Here is a 24,538-nt window from a genome sequence, read left to right on the forward strand (position 1 = left end):
CGTTTTAGAGGGGGAAGATCTGTTGTAACGGTCGGGTGTAACTTGATCTGAGTGTCAGGTCAGGGGTGAAAATTCCTACATACTTTCGTGGTCGGGGAGCTGAGTTCTTGTGCAGTCGTCACCCCAGTCAGTTGTATCCGAGAGTGAATAAAGTTAATTGTTAATTAACTATGTGTTTTATGTGAAACAGTGTCGAAAACAAACTCGATATAAAAACCAAACTCCCAGTGTTCAGGGAATGAAGATCGTTTGGTCACTGGTGGGCCTGACTTTTTCAGCAGACCAAATGTGTGAGAATTGCATAATGAGAGATCAGGACTGGATGGTGGATGTTCCAGTGTCTCCCATTTAAGGTTGTGAACCCTTCTGCTTGATGACATTGGCAACATGACACACATTTGTTGTGCAGTAGGATGCCTTTTTTACAAAGGTTACCAAGATGTTTGCCTTAACCGTACATTGCAACTGCTCAAGTGTAGCACAGTAACATACTCTAGTGATGATGACACCTGGCTCCTTGAAGTCCAGAAGCAATGGGCCATGATAACTGAAGAACAGAGTTGCCAATACTTCTGGGCAGATGTCTGGCCCTTGAACTTCTTGGGACAAGGTGAGGATAGAAGCATGGTAACTAACTTGGAATTTGGTTTCCAGTAGTAGCACCTGAGTTTTTTCCTGGAAACAATTCACTCCAGGAATGCATTTCCCTTAACATTGAAATACACTAGATATTTGAGACTGACCACCATATAGTATGCCTTCTGATGCTATTCAGTGCCCAGAGAATACATTGACAATGTCACTTGCTATGTTCTAAGCCCTGTATGATGTTATGGATACTGCTATAGCTGATATTGAGGTCCTAAAAATTGTCAAATGATTACATAGCAATCTGCCTAAATAGTATCATCAATGGTTTGCATGTTGTCAGGTAGTTGGATGTGGATGGCCACCCAAACTGATGTTACGTTGCAATATGAATGTTGTGTCATATGACAACATTCATATTGCAACCTTTGCAGAATTTCACACATCATTCCATGATGTAGTTTTGGACAGGCACATATCTCTATACACCTTTACCATTTTGCAATGAATGTCCACCGGTTTGTCCTTTTATAGCCAAAAACTGGTCAACTGAATATTGGTTTGATTTGGACACATTTGGTAGCAATGACACCATCAATATTTGTACTGCATATCCCACACAATTCTAAATGTATCAAATTCTTTAATACCTTAAATAATCACAAAAGTAGATCAATGGCTTTATATCAGCGCATCCTAAACATAGTACAGTACCTGTCACTATAATAGTTGTTAATATTATAATAGTATAATAGTTATAACTGCAGTACTAACAAACAAACTTTATATATACACACTACATAGTAAAGCAGTAAAGTGAAACACTTTTGAACTTTTGATATTGCCTAGCAACAGATGGATATAATTTTGAGTGAACATGTATTTTAACAATTTCTTAGATATGCCAGTTCATAATTGCAATTTAAAATTGGCCTACAATCCTGCTCCATCACATAACTACCCTCTTTCAACTTATTTTTTGAACAGAAATATCCCAAAGGTTATGTACAAAAATATAGTGCTTTTGTTTTGGTGTCATTGGATGCAAGATTGAATACATACTTGAGAAGTGAATTAACACTTTCTACAAATTAAAATTTCAAATTGCTTCTGAAATTTTATTATTTAATATAAAAATTTTATTCTTTATTTTTATTGCTGATATTTTAAAAAAAAGATTAAGAAATGAAAAATTTATTAAGTTAACTGCAGCTAATTAACTGTCAAAGTTTCTGAGTTTTAATTTTAATAAAGCACAAGAATTATCTGTTAATTATGAGTTTAAATTTTTATAATTTTTGAATCAATCATTTATATGAATAGTAGTTATAATGGGATGAGTAAGACAGACATCAGTGAGAAAACTATTTATACTAAATACACAGTCAGAAAATTCCTAAACACAGATACATACAAATAGCACACAAACAAGACTTTTTTTTTACTTTGGTACAGCACAAAACTAGGCACCAATATATTTTCCACACTCCATCAACACTGTAATAGTAAAAAACATTTAAATCAACAAATTTAATTTTAATTATATGTATTTTCTTATTTCAATGCTCTTTACAACTGACAATAAAACTTGAATTAGAATTATTTTAAAAATTTGTAAGATAGTGTGTCATACAAGCTATGATTATGATTATCAGAAAGTTGTGTTATTGAATAATACAAATCAGCATTTTCCAAAGTATCATTTGTTGCCCAATACAAGTATGATCTGTGGCCAAGTAAGTTTCTAAAAAATTTTTTATAAAAACTTTAAAATTATTATTATTTTAAAAAAAGCTCATATGAACAGCAATCATGAACATACCAGGATGCTATTATAACAAACTATTACACACACAAAACATCTGTATAATTGAGAAATCTCAAGAAAAATTATTGAGAAATACAGGTCCTTGGCACAAAAGTTTTCAAAATCATACTAGAATTATTCAAAATATTTTCTTCTGTCAGATTCTTCTTTTCTATTTACTATATACTACAATTTGAGATACAGGTATACCTCGACTTACGTCCCTCTCGAGTTACGTTGTTCCCAATTTTACGTCGTTTGTCAAAAAAGTATATGGAAAAATAAAAATCAAGTTTAAGTCAGTTTATTCGACTTCAAATCCGTCCGCCATAAACATTAAAGTCGTAATATCACTAGAAAAGCATTGAAAGCACATAAAATCATATTAAAATATGTACATTTACAGTAAATGTTAATACAATCATCATAAATCCTAGGGAACGAACCATGAAAACATCTGTGTTTCTGTGTTGTCGTCTTATTTAGCGGTCTTTAAGTGCTCATTATTGGCGTTTAGTTACGACTTACGTCGTAACTACACAAGTAAATTCGACTTACATCGTTTTTCAACTTACGTCGCCTCTCCTGGAACCAATTACAGACGTAAGTTGAGGTATACCTGTATCATCTTTTAAAATAATAATTAATTTTTTTTAATTATTTAAAGAATTACAAGCATTAGTTAAATATGCAAATAAATAAATTAAAGTAACCATGTGAACCTGAATTAAAATTATATATACAACACACACACGAACACAATTTAGGAATATATCCTCTAATAAACAATAATAATAAAATTACAGCAATATTATTCTAAACTTTTAATTTTATAAAAATGTTTAAAAAATTATATTCTATCAATATCAAAATAATAAATTATTTTATTGAAAACTTATTTATATAAAAATAAAATAAAATTTACTAAATTTCCTGTAAGAACTGATTAACACAAAATAATGCCGGCCTTATCAAATGCCTTTATTTCATAAATTGTCATTCAACAGTCATAGCAACATTTCAGGTCCTTTATCCTCTTTTTTGTATGGAATTTTACATCATCCTTATCAGTTTTGACAAGACATCTTTGCAAAACATTTCTTAAAATTGATTCTCAAAACATTTTTTTAAAAATTAACTTGGTTTAAAAAGTTAAAGTAATATAGAAATTGGACTAAAAAAGTTGAACTAGGTATTAATAAGCATAAAAACACAGAATTAGACATAAATGAAAAAAATCTAATTATATTTCAACCTCCTTCAAGAATGCTTAAAAAAATCAATTGAGCAGGGTTTAAATTCAAATGACTATTCTATTTGCAAAGGTAATAAGCATATCAAAGAATATTATATATTTTGTCAACGTGGACATTAATTATTAATAGGACAATTATACTGGTTTTAAGCTTTTATGCAAGAATTGAGGAAAAAGTTCTTAAAGAAAACAGATTTTCTTTAGGTAGCTTAATAAAGAAAGTCTGTTTTCTTTAAGAACTTTTTCCTCAATTCTTGCGTAAAAGCTTAAAACCAGTATAATTGTCCTATTAATAATTAATGTCCATGTTGACAAAAATATAATAAGGAAATAAAGGACAGTAAGGCAATAATAATTAAATCAAAAAATAGTTGTGATGATGTTATGGGGATATGTATAGGATGAGTAGACCTGGTGTAAAGAAGGTACAGCAGAATCCTGATTACCTGATGTAACATGGACCAATGCTACCTTGGATAACCAAAAACTCAAATAAAACAAATGACCACAGCCATTTTGGATTAAAAATTAAGAATAATAAAGATTTATATAATATCACCTTAAACAAATTTATAAATCTTAGGGCATGTTTGATAATGCTCCACAACTTTTAGTTTCCACAGCTAATGAAAAAAGTATTTGGTCTGTTTGGTGATAACAATACAGACTGATAGAAGACTTTTTTAAGACCCTATTTACTTATTTAAAATATTGAGAAAAATATTAATGACTCATATATGTATAGTCATGCTTATATAAAAAGAAAATATTTATAAGAATATATAAATATTTTTCTTTTTAAATCAATAAAAGAAGCATTATTCATTTCAAACCTTAAAGTACATGCCCTCTACCATTCCATCAGTTCTACTACTACCTTAAAACATGGAAAAAGCAGATCCACAGTTCCCACAAAGATGTCATATACTTGCATTATTGAATAGGTCAGTGAATCTAGTGGTGAATTATCAAATATGTTTGTGGAAAAAGTGGAAGTTATGGAACATTACTAAACATGCCCTTAGTGAACTTAAATTAATCTTCTAATAAGGCAAAAAGCAAAAATAAATGCTCCAACCTTAAACTGGTCTTGCAGATAAGTGAGCTTTCTATTACAAATGTTTTTGGTCTACTAAGACCCTCTTTAGGTATATTCCTTTCAAAAATGAATCACCATGATGTTACTGGTTAATATATAAATAAAAAACATCAAATTACCATTAAACCAGCAATAATTGTCATCTAAACAAACGTTTTTGCTTACATTCCATTTAAACCTGACGACAACCGTTTAAAGTGGAGGAAAATGTTTGTTTAGATGACAATTATTGCAGATTTAATGGTAATTTGATGATTTTTATCAAAAACAAATCTTCCTGGTAATAACATTTTAGAATAGAATACATAAAAGATTCTCCAATGAGTCTGTTTTCTTTACAGATGAGTCCTCAAACATCTTTGAAAGGAATACTATAGGAGTGAAGATGTTATGTTTTGAATAGGCATCTCTTTGGGCAGCTGCACAAATCTCTACATAACTTCTTTTGGCTGACTTAATAAGTATAGGGATGAAATCAGTTTGTGAGAACTTATGTGGTTGCAATAGAAATGTAAGTTCATTCTACAGGATGATAGCCTAATACCTATCCTTACAAAGCAAAGATTGTGCATCAATATCTAGGGGTGAATATCGTAACCCAGTGACTTCCGAACTTTTTTGATCATGTATCCCTAAAACGAAAGTAATTATAAGTTGTATCCCCTATAATATAATAATAATATCCCACTTACAATCATATAATATAATATTATTATATTATATGATTGTAAGTGATTGTGATCCTACTTCTTTGGAAGGATGATTGTAAGATTAGACAGACTTTGGACAGGACACACACAGTATTTTGAAAGAAAACTTGGCAATCCCCAAGTAACACTTTGCGTACCCCATTTTGGAGACCACTGGCATAACCCATATGGGCATGACCAGCACAATATCCTGGTCTGAATCCTATAGAGCCCATTTCAAATGCTCTATAGAGACATGTTTCATCTCTTCAACCCCCTCTTCAGAACTTCCAGGAACTCCAACTGGTTTTACAACAAGAATAGCAAAAAATTCCAGTTGCTTTGATCAATTTCCTCAAACAGTATAACAATACTGGAAGACATGTATTGTTGTAAAAGATGATCATACACCATGTTAAAGAATATTTTTATATTTCACATTGTGGACATTTTTTTTAATTATAATAAATTAATTTTTGATTTAGAAATTTCTGGAAGAAAAGAATCAGCCCAAAGCAGGACTAACCTACAACTTCTGATTACTGCACCGATATGCTGTTGATCACTATCCAAACCTCTGTCCAACCTTTGCTTCCAGAACTATTAATTTAGATATAACCATTTGAATTATATAGGTTTTAATCAATTAAACTGGGTTTTGAGTTGATATTATATATACACACAGACTTTTTTCCATGTACTGTTTGCACTGACAGTTACCTAAATTTCATTAATCTTGGCATATATATATATAAATGTATATATATATATATATATAATGTTAAACATCTAATTACAATTTTATAAATTATTTAGGGCTCTTTATATTGCAAGGCAATGTATAATTAAATTTTGTTCATTTATGCATTGTTCTTTGTGTTTATTAACATCCAGTTCAACTTTTTAAGTTCAATTTTTATTATGCATACTTATTATTATTCCATCCTGCTTAAAATAATGTAATTTTCAATGAGTAAATATTTATTGTGACAGCTTTACAATGCCAGGCTGCAATTTTTAATTTAATTTAAAATATATGCTCTCAACCTCAAATTAGTATTGTATTGTCCTCTGTACATCATACTTTTCCTGTTAGATAATGACCAGTACGACTATTGCTAACTTCTTTCAGAGGAAAATTTTTGAATTGAAATAACATGACTTGCAGTTTGCATCAGAAATTACATATAGTTAATCGGGGCCTCCTGCCCAAGCTTTCCATATCTGGTCTCAGCTTTCATCTATCTAACTCCATTCTCAAGATTAAGGAAAGACAGACAGACAGTGACAGTGAGAATTTATAGGTCTAAAATTTTTTCCAACTGCAGCCCAATTAAGATTCTTATGAAATATCAGAATAAACATTCTACAAAAAGAATTATTGATAGTTAGATATATAAAATAATAAAATTTTATTCTGTCAATAACTATAATAAAATTTATATATACAGTGACCTCTCACTTAAACACCTCTCATTTAAGCAACTCTCTGCTATGAAATGTTTTTCACTGGTCCTGGCTGAAGCCCATGGGAGATAATGTCTAAAATATCTCATTTGAATGACACACTTGGTTCTACACCTCTACAAATGTTTCGAACTAATATATTTTTCTCTCACTTTACAGTCAGGATTGTCAATCACAAGAACATAGGTCAAACAGGTGCCCAGGAAGATAAGAAAGCAGAGGATTATCATACTGGACATATCTGTTTTTAGAAAGAGAATGGCTGCTGGCTATATGTTTAGATAAAACAAATGGTAATGTCTTAGTTATATTTTTAACATTTTTCATTAAAATTGGTCAATCTCTCTTTTGTACAACACACACTCACATATATGACTTATCATTGGTCCCTTTAGAGTTGTATAACTGAGAGTTCACTGTATATAATTTTTATTACAGTGATTGACAAAATAACAAAGTATTTATTATATTGTTGCACTTCTGTTTTGAACAGCATATATTTTGAATAATAAACTTGTCAAAATATCTTTTAACCTTTGAATATAACCCAGTTTTTTGGTTTTGTATAATAATTATACATCTGTTTACCTTGCATAATTAAATAATAGAATTGAAAACTCTAGCTTAATGTTCAAATACTATAAAAAATAATCTGATCTTTATAAATTTGAAAAACATTCAATTCAGAAAACTATTGTTTTAAGTTTTTAAAGTAAAAATATTTATTAAATTATTACTTTTTTTCTTCTATAAGTATTAGATATTAATGGTGCGGTTTTTTTTATATATTGTTTAAGTATCAATTTCTTTAAAAAAATTTTCTTTTTTCAAAAAAATTAATTGATTTAACTTCACAGTTAGTTTAACCGTTGTTATTTTGTCTGTACCGCATTTTATCAGAGACAAAGACTATTGGGTTTTATTCTCATCATTCTTTATTCCACATGCATTTCAGGTGCAATCTTTTTCGTGTATTTTGTGCTCCTCATCAGGTGTTACATTTCTACAAGTGGTAGAGAACACATTAATAATCAATGTAAGAACTAACAAGAAATAATCAATGTAATAACATTGATTATTGTAGTTGGATTTTTTATACAAGTTATATAAGATTATTACAGTTTTTTTTGTACATGTCATAAGGAATTATTACAATTATTTAGATTAATTTAACACAAATTATTACAAGAGATTATTTCAAATTGCATTATTGTTAATATTATTGTGAACTAACCTTTTTTTAAAAACATTCTGTTACGAGGTGTTGATGTTACCATCCCCCGAGGCATTTCTAACGGTCCTTCTTTCAGTAAATGCGGTACAGACAAAATAACAACGGTTAAACTAACTGTGAAGTTAAATCAATTAATTTTTTTGAAAAAAGAAAATTTTTTTAAAGAAATTGATACTTAAACTTTTTGTCTTATTTATATTTTACTTTTATGTAAATCTTGAAATCTTAGCTATTTCAAAACTATCAAAAATATTTTGAATTTCAAAATAGGATATTAATACTTTAAGTAGGATATTAACGCTTTTATTTTAAACTTGCATAATTTACAGAAAAAACTTGAATTGAAATGTTATACAGATAAAAATTTCAATTTTCTTTTAGCAAAATATTTCAACATGTAGATACAGATATAAGCCAAGATAGACAGTAGATGTTCACATACTAACATTCTGAGATATCTCCATATATTGTGTATTGAGATATTGTATGCACAATCTACTCCAAACTGATTTATTCACATCCACTTTTGTTCAATTAATAGAAAATACAGTATCTTAAGTTACAGAATATCTGTTTTAGCAAACAAATCATATTGAGAGAACTGAACATACAAATTCTTGCTCAAGACTGGACACATGGGCACATTTTTGGGTGTTTTAACCACTCTCATTTGGAAAAAAATTAAATAAAATTAAACTGTATATTGCATATAACTTATACTTATTTTCTACCCATTCAGTTTCCTTCTTAGTCTATTTAGTGTTATTATAAACCTATATTGTGCTATATAACTATATTGTAAAAATTAATAAACTATATTATGAAAACAATGGGTTTTTAAAACTTTACTCTTAAAAATCCTCTACACATGCTTGTTCTTGCTAATAATAGTAATTAATTTCAATCATTTAAATCAATAGCATATCTTATCAATTTGTTACTATTTAAACTAAATGTTTATTATATATTATAGATATTACACTTCTTACTATTTAATATGTTTAATCCCAATAATTATTTTATAAGACAGACACACAGACATCACATTAACTATTTACTTTAAATCCTATTTGGATTGCTTATTATTATAAAATTTTACTTATATATATTTTTTAAACAAATATTGAAATCATTTACTATAATAATGATTTAATAATTTAATATCTAAATAGAATTCAAGATTTAAAATTTTAATTATTCAATCTGAAATCAAATAACAAAATATATTAACGTATCTATTAATATATTTTGTTAATACTAAATAAGATAAAGCATACAAAACATCTGGTGATTATCTAATAGTAATAGAAACACATGTTATAAATCTAGATATTAATTAAACCACACATTTAATTAAAATGTAAATTTAAAATATAGATAACAGATACAAAAAACAAACCTTAACAAAATCATCATCTGGTTAAAAATAAAAAGAATCTAGCAATGAGTTACTTAACTTTCCAAGCAACATTTAAAACTGCATCTGTTATGATTTTTTATTAAAAAACTTTTTGCCATTTTATAAAAATTAAAAATATAAAAAGCTTAATTTTGAGGGTAGGGATTACCTTCAAAATTAAGCTTTTTATATTTTTAAGCTTAAGGGTTTTATAAAAAATAGTAAATGCTAATAATGAGTAAAATTGTTAATAAGTCTGACCATACTCAAGATAGGACGCATGACTCCTCTCTTTATCTCCCCACCCTGTCGACCTTTAACCACCAAAACTTAATATCATCAATCCCCTAATACATAAACTTCCCTGCAAAATTTCAGAAATTTTCAACAAAAAGCACAAGAATTATTACGATTCAAAGAGAGTGAACAAAATTGTGCCTGACACCCATCCATACATACAGAAAAACCCCCAAATTTTTTTGCATTTCTTGACATTAAGGTCCCAAATACAAAAACATAAAAATCTTAAGAGGTCATTTTTTTGATCTCCATACTTTCCCTCTGTTATATATAATACAGCCAAGAAAGTAATAAGTATTTAATTTGCATAGTTTTTCAAGATTATTTGTATTTTCTCCAAAATTTCTAATTATAATCAAATATGAATTAATATATTTTGATTGAAGATAAAATCAAATTTTAAAAGTGTGTACTTACTTTAATAAAATTTAAAGAGTTAATAAAAATAATAATATATCAATTTTTGTTATTATTATACATTTTAAAATACAATAAAAAATAAAATTTATTGCTCATCCCCAAATGACACTTTGCAAATTATCAATTCCAGATAAATCTACTGATCTCTCAAAAATCTCTTGAAACTAAGTTGAAAATCTTCATTTAAGGCATCAATTATCATAAGAAATATGTAGATTTAGAATATAACGAGAATGAGCAATTACCTATTATGACATCATCCTATCTAAGCTGCAATTTTTTTTAATCATATTTTAATTTTAAAAAATCACATGATTTCTGGTCCAGGCCAGAAGTTTGTATATAATCAGGGCTTCCAGCTCAATTAACTATATACAAACTGCTTCCAGATAGTTGAATATCTAGACCTGTTCTCAAGATTAATGGACAGACAGATGACACTGGGAATCTATAGGTCTGCAATTTGGAAATTATAACCCAAAATTATGACGCAGCCTCTTAAATTTGCTTAATCAAAAGTCAAATGACTATTCGAGAAATACAGATATCTTTGTTAAAATTCATTTTTTTAAATAAAATTACATATTATAAATGTAATATTAACAATGATGGATAATTACTGTATGCATCATATAATGTCTCCATTAATTATAGGTAGATTTAATTCCAAACCTAACTCTTAATAATAATTGTATTTATCAGTAATAAAACCTAAATAGTAATATTTAACAGTACAAAAAATTATCAAACATTTTATATGACAAAAACTATCATAAGCTTCATAAAAATTTAGGAAATAAATATTAAAATTTTGTAGTTTTGTTTATTAGCCTATATAGTTATTTAAAAAGCAAACATTCTACAGTCTGCATAAAAAATACCAAGAAAAGGTAATGCCTTATAATTATTAGCTATATATAACTTCATTACAATATGAATAAAATTTTAAAACTACTAATGAAGATACTTTTCACCAATACAATATGGTTAATTATATACATTCTTTTTCCTTACTCTACCTCTATCTGAATAAGAAAGCTTTCATCACAAAGTTTATAAATTAAAAAAAAATTATCAACTTTTCTATAGATTTATCTGGAATTGATAATTTGCAAAGTGTCATTTGGGGATGAGCGATAAATTTTATTTTTTATTGTATTTTAAAATGTATAATAATAACAAAAATTGATATATTATTATTTTTATTAACTCTTTAAATTTTATTAAAGTAAGTACACACTTTTAAAATTTGATTTTATCTTCAATCAAAATATATTAATTCATATTTGATTATAATTAGAAATTTTGGAGAAAATACAAATAATCTTGAAAAACTATGCAAATTAAATACTTATTACTTTCTTGGCTGTATTATATATAACAGAGGGAAAGTATGGAGATCAAAAAATGATATAGTTTAGGTTTCCTATTTCTGTTTACAAATATTTTTAGGATTTATACATTTTAAAAAATATTTACTTTCAATGGAAAAAATTATTAATAAAGCAGTATTTAAAGGGTGTTTCAAAGGAGTTTAAATAAGTAGGTACATTTAAACAATTCATTTTAGAAATAAAAAAAATTTAACAAAAGTTTAGAGTTAAACATAAAATAATTACTTTGTTTTTTTTCCTTACCAAAAGATTCTTCAGTCACAATATAAATAATATATAACACAAATACTATAATTTTTAATTTATTTCATTGCTTATGTCTATATTACGATGATTGTTTTTCATGAAAAAACATGTGTATGTATATATATATATGTATGTATATATATATACACACATACAGTGAGACCCCGCTTAATGCAGGGGATGCATTCCTAGACAACAAAGCGCTAAACGAAACAGCATTAAATTAGGTCATTTTAACAGAGTAAATAGGGAAAGGAGAATGCACAACCAAAAATAAACAAATTTTACTATAATTTTAAGTTATATTAGTATGCAAATTAATATAAAATTATATTAAATAACACAACATCATATGCACACAGAAATCTAAAGTTCATTTTTTGTGATGAAGGTCCTGACTCTTCTGAAATTCTTGTTTTTTGCGATAGACATGTAGTTTCATTTGTCGTTTTCTTTTTCTTTCCTTAAGCAAATGTTGGTAGCAGGAGATTGCATCCAAAATGTCTTGTCTTGCTTTTGCACCCCTTTCAAAATCTGGATCATTTGCTACAATTTGATCAATGATTTCGGTTATCATTACCAAACTTTTACTAAGGAAATCTGTAGAGAAATTCTTTGGTTTTTCGTTTTCAGAATCACTATTTTCCAGTTCTACATGAGTTCCTTGTCTGTCAGTTCTTAAAAATCACCATTGAAAGGTTTTCACCAGAAACCTGCAGTAACTCCTCAACATCCTGCTCGTCTATATCTCCTAGTCCTGCTATATTGATTAGGTTGACAATTTGGTCAACCTAACAATACAGCAATAGGCTCTTCTCGTTGAGAATTCTTGGATACCTTCAGCTATTACTTCTTCCATACTCTGTTCATGCATTTATCAGTTAATTCCTGCCAAGCGATTTCGTATGGCATCCATGTTATATTTTTTCCAAAATTGCACCAAACAAACATAGATTTAAAGGAAGTACAGTGCTACGAATGGCCACCTTTTTCTGATTGGTTTGTGTTTGGGAATAATCGTATTATATATGAATCAATGAAATGCTGCATTAATTTGAATCTGCGTAAATTTTGAGCATTTTTAGGCTTCGAGCAAACCGCATTGTATCGAATCAGCGTTAATTGAGGCAGCATTAAGCGGGAGTCTTACTGTATATATAATGTAGCTACACGCTGAAGTCCATGTCATTCTTTAAAGAAGTTCTTAGCCATTACTTGAAATGCTAGCATATCCCGTAAGAGATATTTATTTCAGAATTTTTCTGATTGCATAAACTGGTATAAATAAAGGAGTAAGAGTCAGTCAAAGCCATTTATGACCTGATTTTACATGAAATCTAATGGCTTATTAATACATGGCATAAAACAAAATAGCTGAATGTTTTTGCATTTCTGTATGTTACGACATACAGATTGCTGGATATGTCTTCAATGAGAATTTTTATATATTTAAATTTGTTTTTCATTTTTGGCTCTTTCCACTTTGGAATAACTAAGGCCTTTTTTCCCTACTCATTAAGAGTTAACCAAACTATAATTGGATGATTAGATGGTGAGGGTCAGTCCAACTTATTAGGGACAGATCACCTATGAAAAAATTTGCCCATCTGGATTCGATACAGGGTCCCCAGAGCAGTAGGCTGATGTCTTAACTGTCTTGGTCATTCAACCATCACACTTCTGACACTCAATCTGTCTAGGCCCAGCAGTTCTGTTCCCCGAACACTGGGAGTTCGGATATGGGTTCGCATCTCGCCAGGATGTACTGGCCACGTGGAGTTTTCCGGGTTTTCTCCATGTCTGTAATGCCTGAATAGGGGCCAGTTACCCTTAAAAAACCTCCCGGAAGGCATTCCCCCTAGGCAGAGCATTGCATTGCTGTAACAATCTATCTAGTCCAATTACAGCGAAGCACAATGATGTTGACACTGGAAATAAAATTATGCAGCAATGTTAACAACATTACCTTTTTGTTGTTAGCTTAAGGATTTATTATTTCATTTTATATTTGCAACTAAAATTATTATAAATAATAAATAATCATGTAGTCTAATTTTTTAGTTTTGTAGTAGTATGTTTATCATACAGCATTCATTTTCATTTTTTCATTATAAAATTTCATAATCCAGTAACAACCACAAAAAATTTTTCGGAGAACCCATACATTGAAACTTTTTCTTTGAATAAAAAATATTTATAATTTTAAGTTTCTCCTGTATTTTATTTCATTTACATTTTACTGGTTTTAAATATTGTTAAATTCAAAATATAAAAACATACATTTTTTGCTATTTTATTACATTTGCACATCAAAGTGAAAAACTAAAGCTACTGTATTTTGTTTTACACCATATGCTAATAAGGCATTAAACATTATATGAAACATTATATGAAATATTACAGGATATGCCAACACTTCAAGAAATGGCTAGGCAAAATATTATTTGCATATGCAACATTTAAATATATTAATAAATTTAAATATTCAAAAACATTTAAAATCCTGCAGGAAATTTAATTGTTATGAAAATAATCTGAAGATTATATCATCCATATACTATAATTCAAATACATAAAATTTATATATAATGACATTAATCAATTAAATTGGGTTTTGAGTTAAAGTCAATGATCTGCCAAATTATTGTGCTATTTTTAGGCTACATTAAAAATTAGTTACCAGTTAGTTTGACTAGTTAGGCAGATATGTTGCCATCTCATATTAATTTTAATAAATAAATTTTTAATTTATAAATTTCTGGAAGAAAAGAATTTGCCTGGAGTGGGACTCAAACCTGCGACTTCTGCTTACTATTCTATTCTTACATACTTGGTAACTAATTATTAACATATTCTACAAATAGCCCAATAATTTAGCAGATTTGGCTTTACAGAAAATTTAAATACATTGTTAGATCTATCAAACCTAGCAGTAGGATTTGCAAAACTGCAAAACAAATAAATTAAAACAAGGCTAAAATAATTAAAGCAAAAACCTAGAATAAGAAAAATATGCTGAGTTTTGTGAGATTTACAAACAAAACATAAAAAGCAAATTCACTACTGCTAGGGACAGCAAATCTTTATCAACAGCCTGGAAATACACAACAATACACGTCACTAATTAACATATTAATATATACCATTAGGTAACATACAGCAGTATAATATAATTTATGATAAACATATATATATATATATGTCAACTTTTTTAAAATTAAATTTATAACACTTATTTGTATTAAAATTTATAAACTTATTTAAATTTTACTCCACTCATGAAAAGAATTAAAGTATATAAATAAATAAATAATTTTAATTTTCTATGTATTTGAATTATTCTACAAATAACATGTGAAAAATGCTATTAATTAAGCTCCGTGATAGAATATTTAAAAGTTTTTCAATATTTATTTTCAATAACAGATCCATTAAAATATAAACTACAGTTAAAACAGAAGCAATAATTAAGAAATAATCAAAGCAAATATCTTTCACAATTTTATCGAAAATTATTCATTACATTACATCAAGTATTTCTGATATTTATTACTACTAACAGTAGTAAATGCAAATTGCAAACTAATATACCATTTCAAAATCATGTTCCTATAACAGAAATATTAATTAAACAAATCTTTAAAATATAAATAGTTGATTTTTTAAATCAGCTATTTTAATCAGTGTTATTACCTAATACATAAATTATATCTTATATCTACTCTAATAAAATATAGTATGTTTTGCAGGTAGAGTAAATAGCAGACACATTTAATATATACTAATAACCTCTTAAATGACAGTTAACATATGGTATTAAACTGTAAAATATTTCCATATTCAATAATTATTTCTATATAACAATGTTCATATACAATGTTGAATATTTCTAAAAGTTAGTGTACCATGATTATTTATTCTGAAATGTAAACACTAAGATTTAAAATGTAATTTTTATATTTCAAGTTACATTTCCTTCCTCTTTGTGCAAAAAGTGAGACAGAAGGAAAAAAATTCATTTAATTTTAATTCCTTGATATGAAGATTATATTATTGCAAAAATGAGAGAAATTAATAATAATCTTTTAAAAAAATAACTTAATTGCCTTCTTTTTACAAATGCTAGTTATAATACGCATGACGAACATGAAACATTTCAAAAATAATTTCTGGAATGCAATCATAAATTTATAAAATGTTTGATTATATTTCAAAGATCTAATCATAACATTTGGCTAGTCAAATTTATCTTACGATCTTATTTGAATTAATTTAAATGTAATAAATATCACAATTATATACATTTTTAGACTGCTTTGACACATTACAAAACGACATTTTTTCCATTGTATTCATCTCAGATTTTTTTAACACACCTGTCAAATTTGAAACCACGATATGTTAATATAAAACTGATTTATATGAAGTCGATGCCAGCTTCAAATTATTATTATTATTTCTTAATAACACTCAGATTATGAAAAAGTTAAACATAATTTGAAATATAATCAAATTAATTTTATAATAGAGAAAACAAAAAAAAAAAAAATGCTACAATATATATTTGTATATAATCAAAACTTTGTCATTAAGGAAATTACATTTGTTGTTTGAGAAAACTTTTAAATAGATCTTAATTTTTTAATAAAACCATTCCTTTAAATTGGAATAATCAACACAGTTCATAAACTGAATCTATTAAATTTAAAGAAAGCGTCATTTTTCCCTGTGAAATTTGTTCATAACACATTTATTATTTAAATTAATTAATAAATAATGATCATTACTAATTAAAATAAAAAATATATTTAAAATGTTTAATTAAATAGATCTAATATGTATAAATATGTATTTAAACATAAAATAATATGTTTTATTCTGAAATCATTCTCAAGCACTTGAAAGTTTTAAGACCAGGAAAAATTTCGATTATAAATTATAGGTAAATTATGTATACTGTATAAAGTACAATTGTTATATCGATCACTCTTGATAACAATCTATCAATCTATCATTTCAAGCATATATTAAGTGAAAAATCTAAATTGAAAAGGCTGATTGATAGATTTGTAAGTTACAACAGATGACGGAAATGCAGTTATTGCATAGGAGATTTTCAGATAAGATTCGCATCTTAAGATGGTGAAACGAAAGAAGAAGCGTATCTGTCGAGAACGGGTTGTCCTCATAAACAAACTTGAGGTCACTTGTGAAAGCTTTCACAACAGAACTACAGTTACTTACCCGGCCCGTTGAACAACACAAATATCGTGAACATAGGCAAGATAACCAATAAAACACCGGCATAAAAAGCAATTGCTGGACGTCTTAATTTCATGCTGTTTTGTTCCTTTTGTGTAGAAAAGTGGAAGCTTTCATAAAAGTTACGGACATGTCTTCAGCCGATGTATACAACTGTACCCAGCCACAGTCGTGGAAGTGAATGAACACACCGATTACTCTGCTTGTGGAAACCTTAGCTGTGACGTCACCAATCACCTATCGTCAGCTTATTGTAATTTAATATATATTTTCTTTTAGTAAATACTAATTTTTTTATCGTTTCAATATTATTTTTAATTTATAAGTATTTGCTAAAATATCCATTTATTATATAATTTCGGTTTAATCGGTTTATTGTACTAAATGGGCGTATCAGCTATTTCTCTCCTTTCTCCATACATTTATTGAGAAATATTCAAAAGATATTAAAAATAAAATAATGACGTAAATTTTCATAAAAGTTTAAATAAATTATACATAGTGCTCATATATATACTGTATAAACTTATATCATTATTAGATACGCTGTTTGATTTTAAAAAAAAATCGCTCTGTGGATATTAGCAGGGCCTTTGGCCTTTTTCCATACAGATTATGGGTTAGGGCAGGTCCATGATGGGGGTGGCCGGATTTCACCTAGGGCGACCACCTAGAAAAAAATTCCTGGAGTTGCTTGCCCATATTCAATCTTGAATTCTCCAAAACGATAAGCTGGTAGTTAAAACGTAAGCCTACCGCTAGACCCGGAATCGAATTTGGGACGAACAACCCCAGAATATTTTCCTGGGATGTCTGTCATAGAGATGTCGGGCTCCGTCTTTCACCATCCAGCCATCCCGAGTGTATGCCTGGTTGAATCAATGAATGATGTGTACAGGGGAGCCCGTACATTGGGACATATGTACTTCTTTTCGTCTCGGTTGCCCTTTTAATCCCTAAGGAGGCCTCAAACAACAGAAAATTCGTGACTTCTAGTCTATTCTGCAAATATAAAAGAAATTAATAAACGATATTTGTCTATTGACTTATGCAACTTTGTCGTATGTTTACCAAAACCCCCATTCCTTAACAATAGGAAGGCCAGATAGCCGAGCTGTCAAGGTGGCAGCCTATCGCTCTGGTGGTCCCGGGATCGAATTAGGTCGGCTCGAAAAATCCCCAGGAATTTTTCGGGGGTAGTCCGTCCGGATATGTCGGGCTTCATCTATCACCACCTGGCCGCTCCATTGTGGGCCTGGGGGAACCCAAAATGGGCTTGCTCTTAGTGCTCACGAGGTAGAAAGAGTAAAAAAAAAAAAAAAAACCCCACTTTAGAAGTAATTCAATATGTTTATATACTTTTCTTTTAAACATATAATATTCCCTATGTATTTATAGAAATAAATAAATTTATATTTTAGACAAAATTTAATTCAAATTTACAAAAAAAAAAAAAAAAAAAAAAAAAAAAAAGCAATTACAGTATATTTTAACGTGACAGTCATGACATTTTTAAAAATGAAGGCGAGATTGAAACTCATTTAAACGGTGAATAATAGAAAAGTGCAATTACACATTTCATGAAATAAGGGTTAATAAGTACTGTATAATAAGTACCGAAATAAGTACTGTATTTTCACTTTTCTGTTATTTGTAATGTGTACAGTAATTAAAATTTAAGTTAATCTGTACATTTTGTTCCATTTTCTGGTCTTTCAAACTGACGTGGACAAAACACGTTGATTTAAAACAAGATTAAAAGTGATTATTATGTTAAAATTCCATAAATAATCAGACGACGAGAACACAAAAATATTTTTAAGTTGTATTTGTATTTGTTTTGCTGCAGGATTAAATCAATAATCTACTTATATACCATTATCTACTTATATTGTATTTCAATGGCTTATATATATGTATATGTAATCTGTCACGGAATGCCTAGAACGCACACTAGGGGTCCGTAGCAATGATTTTCAGCTATTATTTAAATTAATAGTATAATTTATTTATAACGGTATATATTATTATTTTTATTATTTATACGAGTTTTATTATTTATTCCACGGAATGACACCGCTGCTGCTAGAACGCCGACTAGGAGACGTCCCAGGCTAGTTACATTATGATGGAAATTGTGGCTGACGTATTCAACGCGAAAACGTGTACGTCGGACGTTTAGCGCTGCTTTCCTGAAAGCCTAGAAGTTTGACAATGGCGTTTGGAAAGTCAGTGGAATCAGGCTCGACGTTCCAAACGCCATTGTCAAACTTCTATGCTTACAGGAAGGTACACGTTTTTACGTTGAAAACGTTTGCCGCAACCTCTCTAATATAACAAAATACAGTATTGAGTTATTAAGTAAAATCTTCAGAATATAGGCTATAAATAACTAAAATTTTAAGTACTAATGGAATATTCTAGTTTGAAACATATTATTAAACTTTTAATTCAATTATTAATCATTGGTTTAATATTGGTTTAAATATTAAAAACTTTTACTAGTTCGGGTATATGAATTAATTCAGGTGTTTGAATTAACTTAATTCAAAGTGGAAAAAAAAAAAAACATAGATCAACAACTGATAGGTCTACTGTATGTATATGTTGCAGTCAAAACCAGTTTTTAGTTAGGACGCATTTTAACTAGTTGAAACTAGTTTATACTGAATGTCTTTGTTACTTCTGGAATTTTCTAGTTATAACTAGAATATACTGCTGTACATGTTTGGATTTTAGATAAAACAAGTTTTAACTTTGAACATTAGTTAAAAATAATTTTAGCTACATAAATATGTTTGGGGAAAATAAATAAAGTGATGATTGAGATTACAACATTTGTATTATTTAATACAATATTTATTGAAAATATTGGTCACGCATCTGTGTTATTAACATTAATTAAAGCGATACGAAATTAATCATACACTATAGGAACATTTTTAAGGAAAATCACAGAAACATGTCGGCAATATTAACACTAAAGCAACATCAGTAATATTAATTAAAGTCATACAAAAATAATCATTCAATAAAGGAACATAAATATCAGGGCTGTGGAGTCGGTAGATTTTTACACGACTCCGACTCCAACCAGGGGCGGATTTGGTTGGTCTGGCAACTAAAATATGTGATCACAAGCGACGCAAAGATGCTAGCGGAACGAGTGCTAAACACAGACTGATGGAGCATGCCGCATGCGCACAATTCGGGACTTCCCTTCTCCTTATCACTCGTTATGCAAAATATCGCTCGTTAAGCGAGGCAAATTTTTACAATTTGTTTTGCTCGTTATGCGAAGTACTCGTTGTGAGAGGTGCTCGTTAAGCGATGTTCCACTGTATATAAAACTACTTGTCCTGACCGACTGACTGATTGATTCATCATCGCCCAGAGCAAACCGCTGAACCTAGAGGTGAAATTTAGCACACAGTTAGGGTACGTCATGGAAACGCACACTAAGAAGCGATTTTTCGAAATTCCTTCGCGGGGGGGAGAGAGAGAGAGAGCATTAAGGCTTAACCGGAAGAATGGCTTCTACTCTTCTATATTAGATGCGATTTTTTGTTTCTGATGGTAATAACTTAATTTCCAAACGTACAATATTTACGTATTACAATTTTTTAACCAAATGTTCCAACAGTTTAAATTCGAATTTGTTATTACATATTTGCTCGATTAGTGTGGCCGTCTAACCCTTTTGCGCTTGGGTAGGATTATCTTTTCCACGAAAATACGTAGAACAAAAGATGGTGTAGGGCCCTAGGGCCAAACGGACAGAGAAAGAGTCACTTTTGGTGAGAACCTCGAAGAAGTGGGGAGGGAAAAAGAGTGCTCCAGACCTCGAGAAAGACGATCCGAGACTGAGAGGTGCCGAAGAAGTTAGAAAGAAAAAATAGACTATGGACAGAAAATCTTGAGGACAAACGACGACGTCAGGAATAGACGAAAGGTCTACGACAAGAAGAGGGTCACGAATAAAGGAGAGTTTCGAAGTGGTGTCCTATCCAAGAGCACGTCGCTACGAAAAACCCGGGTATTTCTATTCCTTTCCTATCCCTTTTGCTTTTTTTTCCATTTTCCTTAATTGTAAGAAAGTAATAAGTTAGTATAAGTTGATACGACCCGCGTTTGATTGTCGCGCGTGTGAGAATTCTATATATTTAGATTGTTATAAATTAAATAATTACTATGGTGTCTGAAATAACGTCGGTCACGATTTTACTTTGTTAATTTTTTAAAAAATATTGCTGTGATAGTGGCGAAACACCAGAGGACGTTTTACCATTTTTGCATGTTTGTTGCAGAGGTAGTAGCCTAAAAGGGAAGGTCATCTCCGTAATTTTTGTAATTTCCGATGGACTACTGATGGTGTTCAACGATAAAGGTTTTATCTTTGTGAATGCTCCGTATTTTTACATTTTATTATTTATTTAAATTTAGGGAGTTTCAGATAACGTCATTTATGTTTCGAAAAAAAATTAAACTCAGATTTATCGTATCTCAAAGTCCCATAATATTTGAAACTTGAATTTAGGTGCATTAGCAGTCCATAGTTTGAAACAAACAAAAATCAGTAATTTTACCAAATTAGTAACAATAATAATTGAGAACCTTAGTGACGTACCAAGGGAGAGTTATTTCTATCAAATTGCAAAATCCGAGCGGGCGAAGCCGCGAGTAACACCTAGTATTAGTATATTCGAAGACACTACGATTTACTTTTTACGCCAGTACGTGTGGTATTTTATTAAATAATTTATAACCATAAAACACAAATTTTTATTTGTAACTTTGAGTTCTCGAAATAATTTCGCACACTGTCACTTTCTACATTGAATATCTTGTTTCGGAAGCAAAAAAGTGAATGATTTTATGTTGAATAACACAGTTCTCCAACATAAAAATCATCTTTTTAATAAAATAACGAAAATTGGCGAATATTTTAAAATTAAACATTAATTCCTTTACATCAACAATGCCTGGCAATATATCACTATTGATTCTGAACAAAAAAATAAAATAAGGCGTGGATAAAATTATTGAACTGTTAGTATTGATAGAATGTAGGTTCACGCCCCACCAACGGGCTGGCTATGTGAAGATTTTTGGATTTTCTTTACGTGTTTAACATCTAACGAGGAAATAGGGTTTCCCTAGAGTCCTCCGGGAGGCGGTCCTTTGGCAAATAGCTCAATGTTGCGTTGCCTTATTCCACGAATCTCATCCGAAAAAATAAAAACGAACTCAGAAATCGAGAAGATCCGCAAAAATCATTCATATTCACGATTAACCCGGTTGCAAAAATTCTCTCCCAATTTCCGGTCTCAATAATTTACCCAAAATTGGTAAATTATTGCGACCAGAAATTGGGATAGAAACAAAACGTCGAATGCAAAAATAAATCATTATTTAATAGTAATTTATTTTTACATTCGACATTTTGTTTTATATGCGTTCGAATAATTCGCACGAGCATTACTAATACAATAAAATTTATATGATATTTAGATACGTTTCCGTTTCACAAAATAAAGTTAAAGAAAAAATAGGGCAACTTCTACTTTAGCATACGATCGATGAATTAATTCAAAATGAGCCAATTTTTCAAAACTGGAAAGATTTTTATTTCCGTTCTAAAAACTACTACTAATATTTATTTATAAATAGTTAATTAAAAACGATTTACAGTATTTTAAAAGAACGTAGAACACGTGAGGAAATTCGACCTAATTATTACTTTGATTAAAAAAATAGTCAGTATTAAATTGTTAGATAAATAACAGTTAGTTAGTTTGTAAGGATAGGATTTTAGGATGTTAAAAAGTTTAAAAAAGCGGGGTGCAGAATGCTAAAAAAAATCAAAAATGCTTCAAATAAGTACAGTCAAACCTGTTTTTATGCGCTCTTTTTATGTGCGATTTTTATTTGTGCGATTTTTTTAATGCGAATTTTTAATTTGTGCGGTATAGTTGGCGACTAGTCTCGTGCGATTCGTCATGTCTTACGTTGACTTATTATAGCTAAATAAACTTATTATAGCATAAATGCACTTATTATAGTAATATTATTGCATGAATATGCGAAAAATGAAATAATTTACTTTTTAAGTCAACAAAACACCACCTGGACAAAAATATGTAAAACAGACGATAGACCAGACGATGCAGTCAAGTGCTGACATCTGTTGTCAATAAATTCTATTTCGTACGGTTTTGAGTTATTTTCTATGTGAGACTTTTTTATGCGGTCCCTGTTGACCGCATAAAAAAAATATTTTTTAATTGTGTTGCGAAAACTATTATTTACAGCCATTCGTGAAGTTTCGTGAGATTTTTTTTTGTGCGTTTTTTTTAATGCGGTCCCTATCCCCCGCATAAAAACAGGTTTGACTGTATTGCTAGAAATCACGTTAGGCATCCATCTTGAGTAAAAATTTTCATTTAAATTGCAGGGTACAGTATATGTTTCACAAGTCGTTCATTTTTACTTTCCCGGCTATTATATACAACAGAGGGAAAGTCTGGCGATCGGTCAAAAAATGACCCCCCCTCCCAAATTTTTACATTTCTGGACTCGGGACCTTAAAACGTCGAAAAATGAAAAAAAAAACAAAAAAAAAAAAGGAATTTTTCTGTATGTATGGATATTAGTGTGTGGGGGGGCACGAGTTTGTTCACCCTCTTTGAAGCTTAGTAACTCCTGTGCTTTTTGTCGAAAATTTTTGAAATTTTGCAGGGATGATTTGTGTAGGGCAGAGCTTCTTAAACTTTTTTTATTCGCGATCCCATTTATGTTTGTAATTTTTTTCGCGCCCCCAATAAAATAAAGATATATAAATATTTTGCAATATACATATATATTGAAGACATATACAAATTTGCAAAAACAATAATGGTGTACTACTTGTGTTACAATGGAACAGAGACAACTGAATACACTGAAAAGCAACAACACTATACTAGTTCACACTACAGTGTTACTGAATCGTTGTCTCGCTGCACCAGAAGTGACACAAAATGCAACTCACGAAACCTACGACACAAAGCATGCCATTTTCAAACTCTCACAAATTATTTTCAATATTTTGCATTAAAATCTCGTAACCCAAGATTTCGCTAAGCGACCCCAAATGGTATCGCGACCAATAGTTTAAGAAGCCCTGGTGTAGGGGATTGATGCTATTAAATTTTGGGGGTTAAAGATCGAAAGTGTGGGGAAATGAAGAGGGTCGTGTATTTCCATTAGGGTCAGACTTAATGGCGATTTTACTCGTTATTAGCATTTACAATTTTTTTTATAAACCACCTCCCTATCCTCAAAATTAAGCTTTTGCCATTTTATAATTAAAAATATTTTTTTTATTGGCGACACGTGA

General features: G+C 29.6%; 1 protein-coding gene across 1 annotated transcript in view; it reads right to left on the bottom strand.

The window, feature by feature from the left end:
* The window catches only part of LOC136985318 (alpha-1,3-mannosyl-glycoprotein 4-beta-N-acetylglucosaminyltransferase A-like), a 96,414-nt gene extending 79,035 nt beyond the window's left edge, over positions 1-17,379 (bottom strand). Inside the window, exon 1 of the mRNA XM_067282575.1 lies at positions 17,143-17,379. Within this exon, the coding sequence (XP_067138676.1) occupies positions 17,143-17,236 (94 nt within the window). The 5' untranslated portion in view covers positions 17,237-17,379. The remainder of the gene's footprint in view (positions 1-17,142) is intronic.
* Between the last annotated feature and the right edge of the window lie 7,159 nt (positions 17,380-24,538).

This window comes from Centruroides vittatus, unplaced genomic scaffold (assembly GCF_030686945.1).
Source record: "Centruroides vittatus isolate TY-2023 unplaced genomic scaffold, ASM3068694v2 contig_958, whole genome shotgun sequence".
Taxonomy (NCBI): Eukaryota; Metazoa; Arthropoda; class Arachnida; order Scorpiones; family Buthidae; genus Centruroides; species Centruroides vittatus.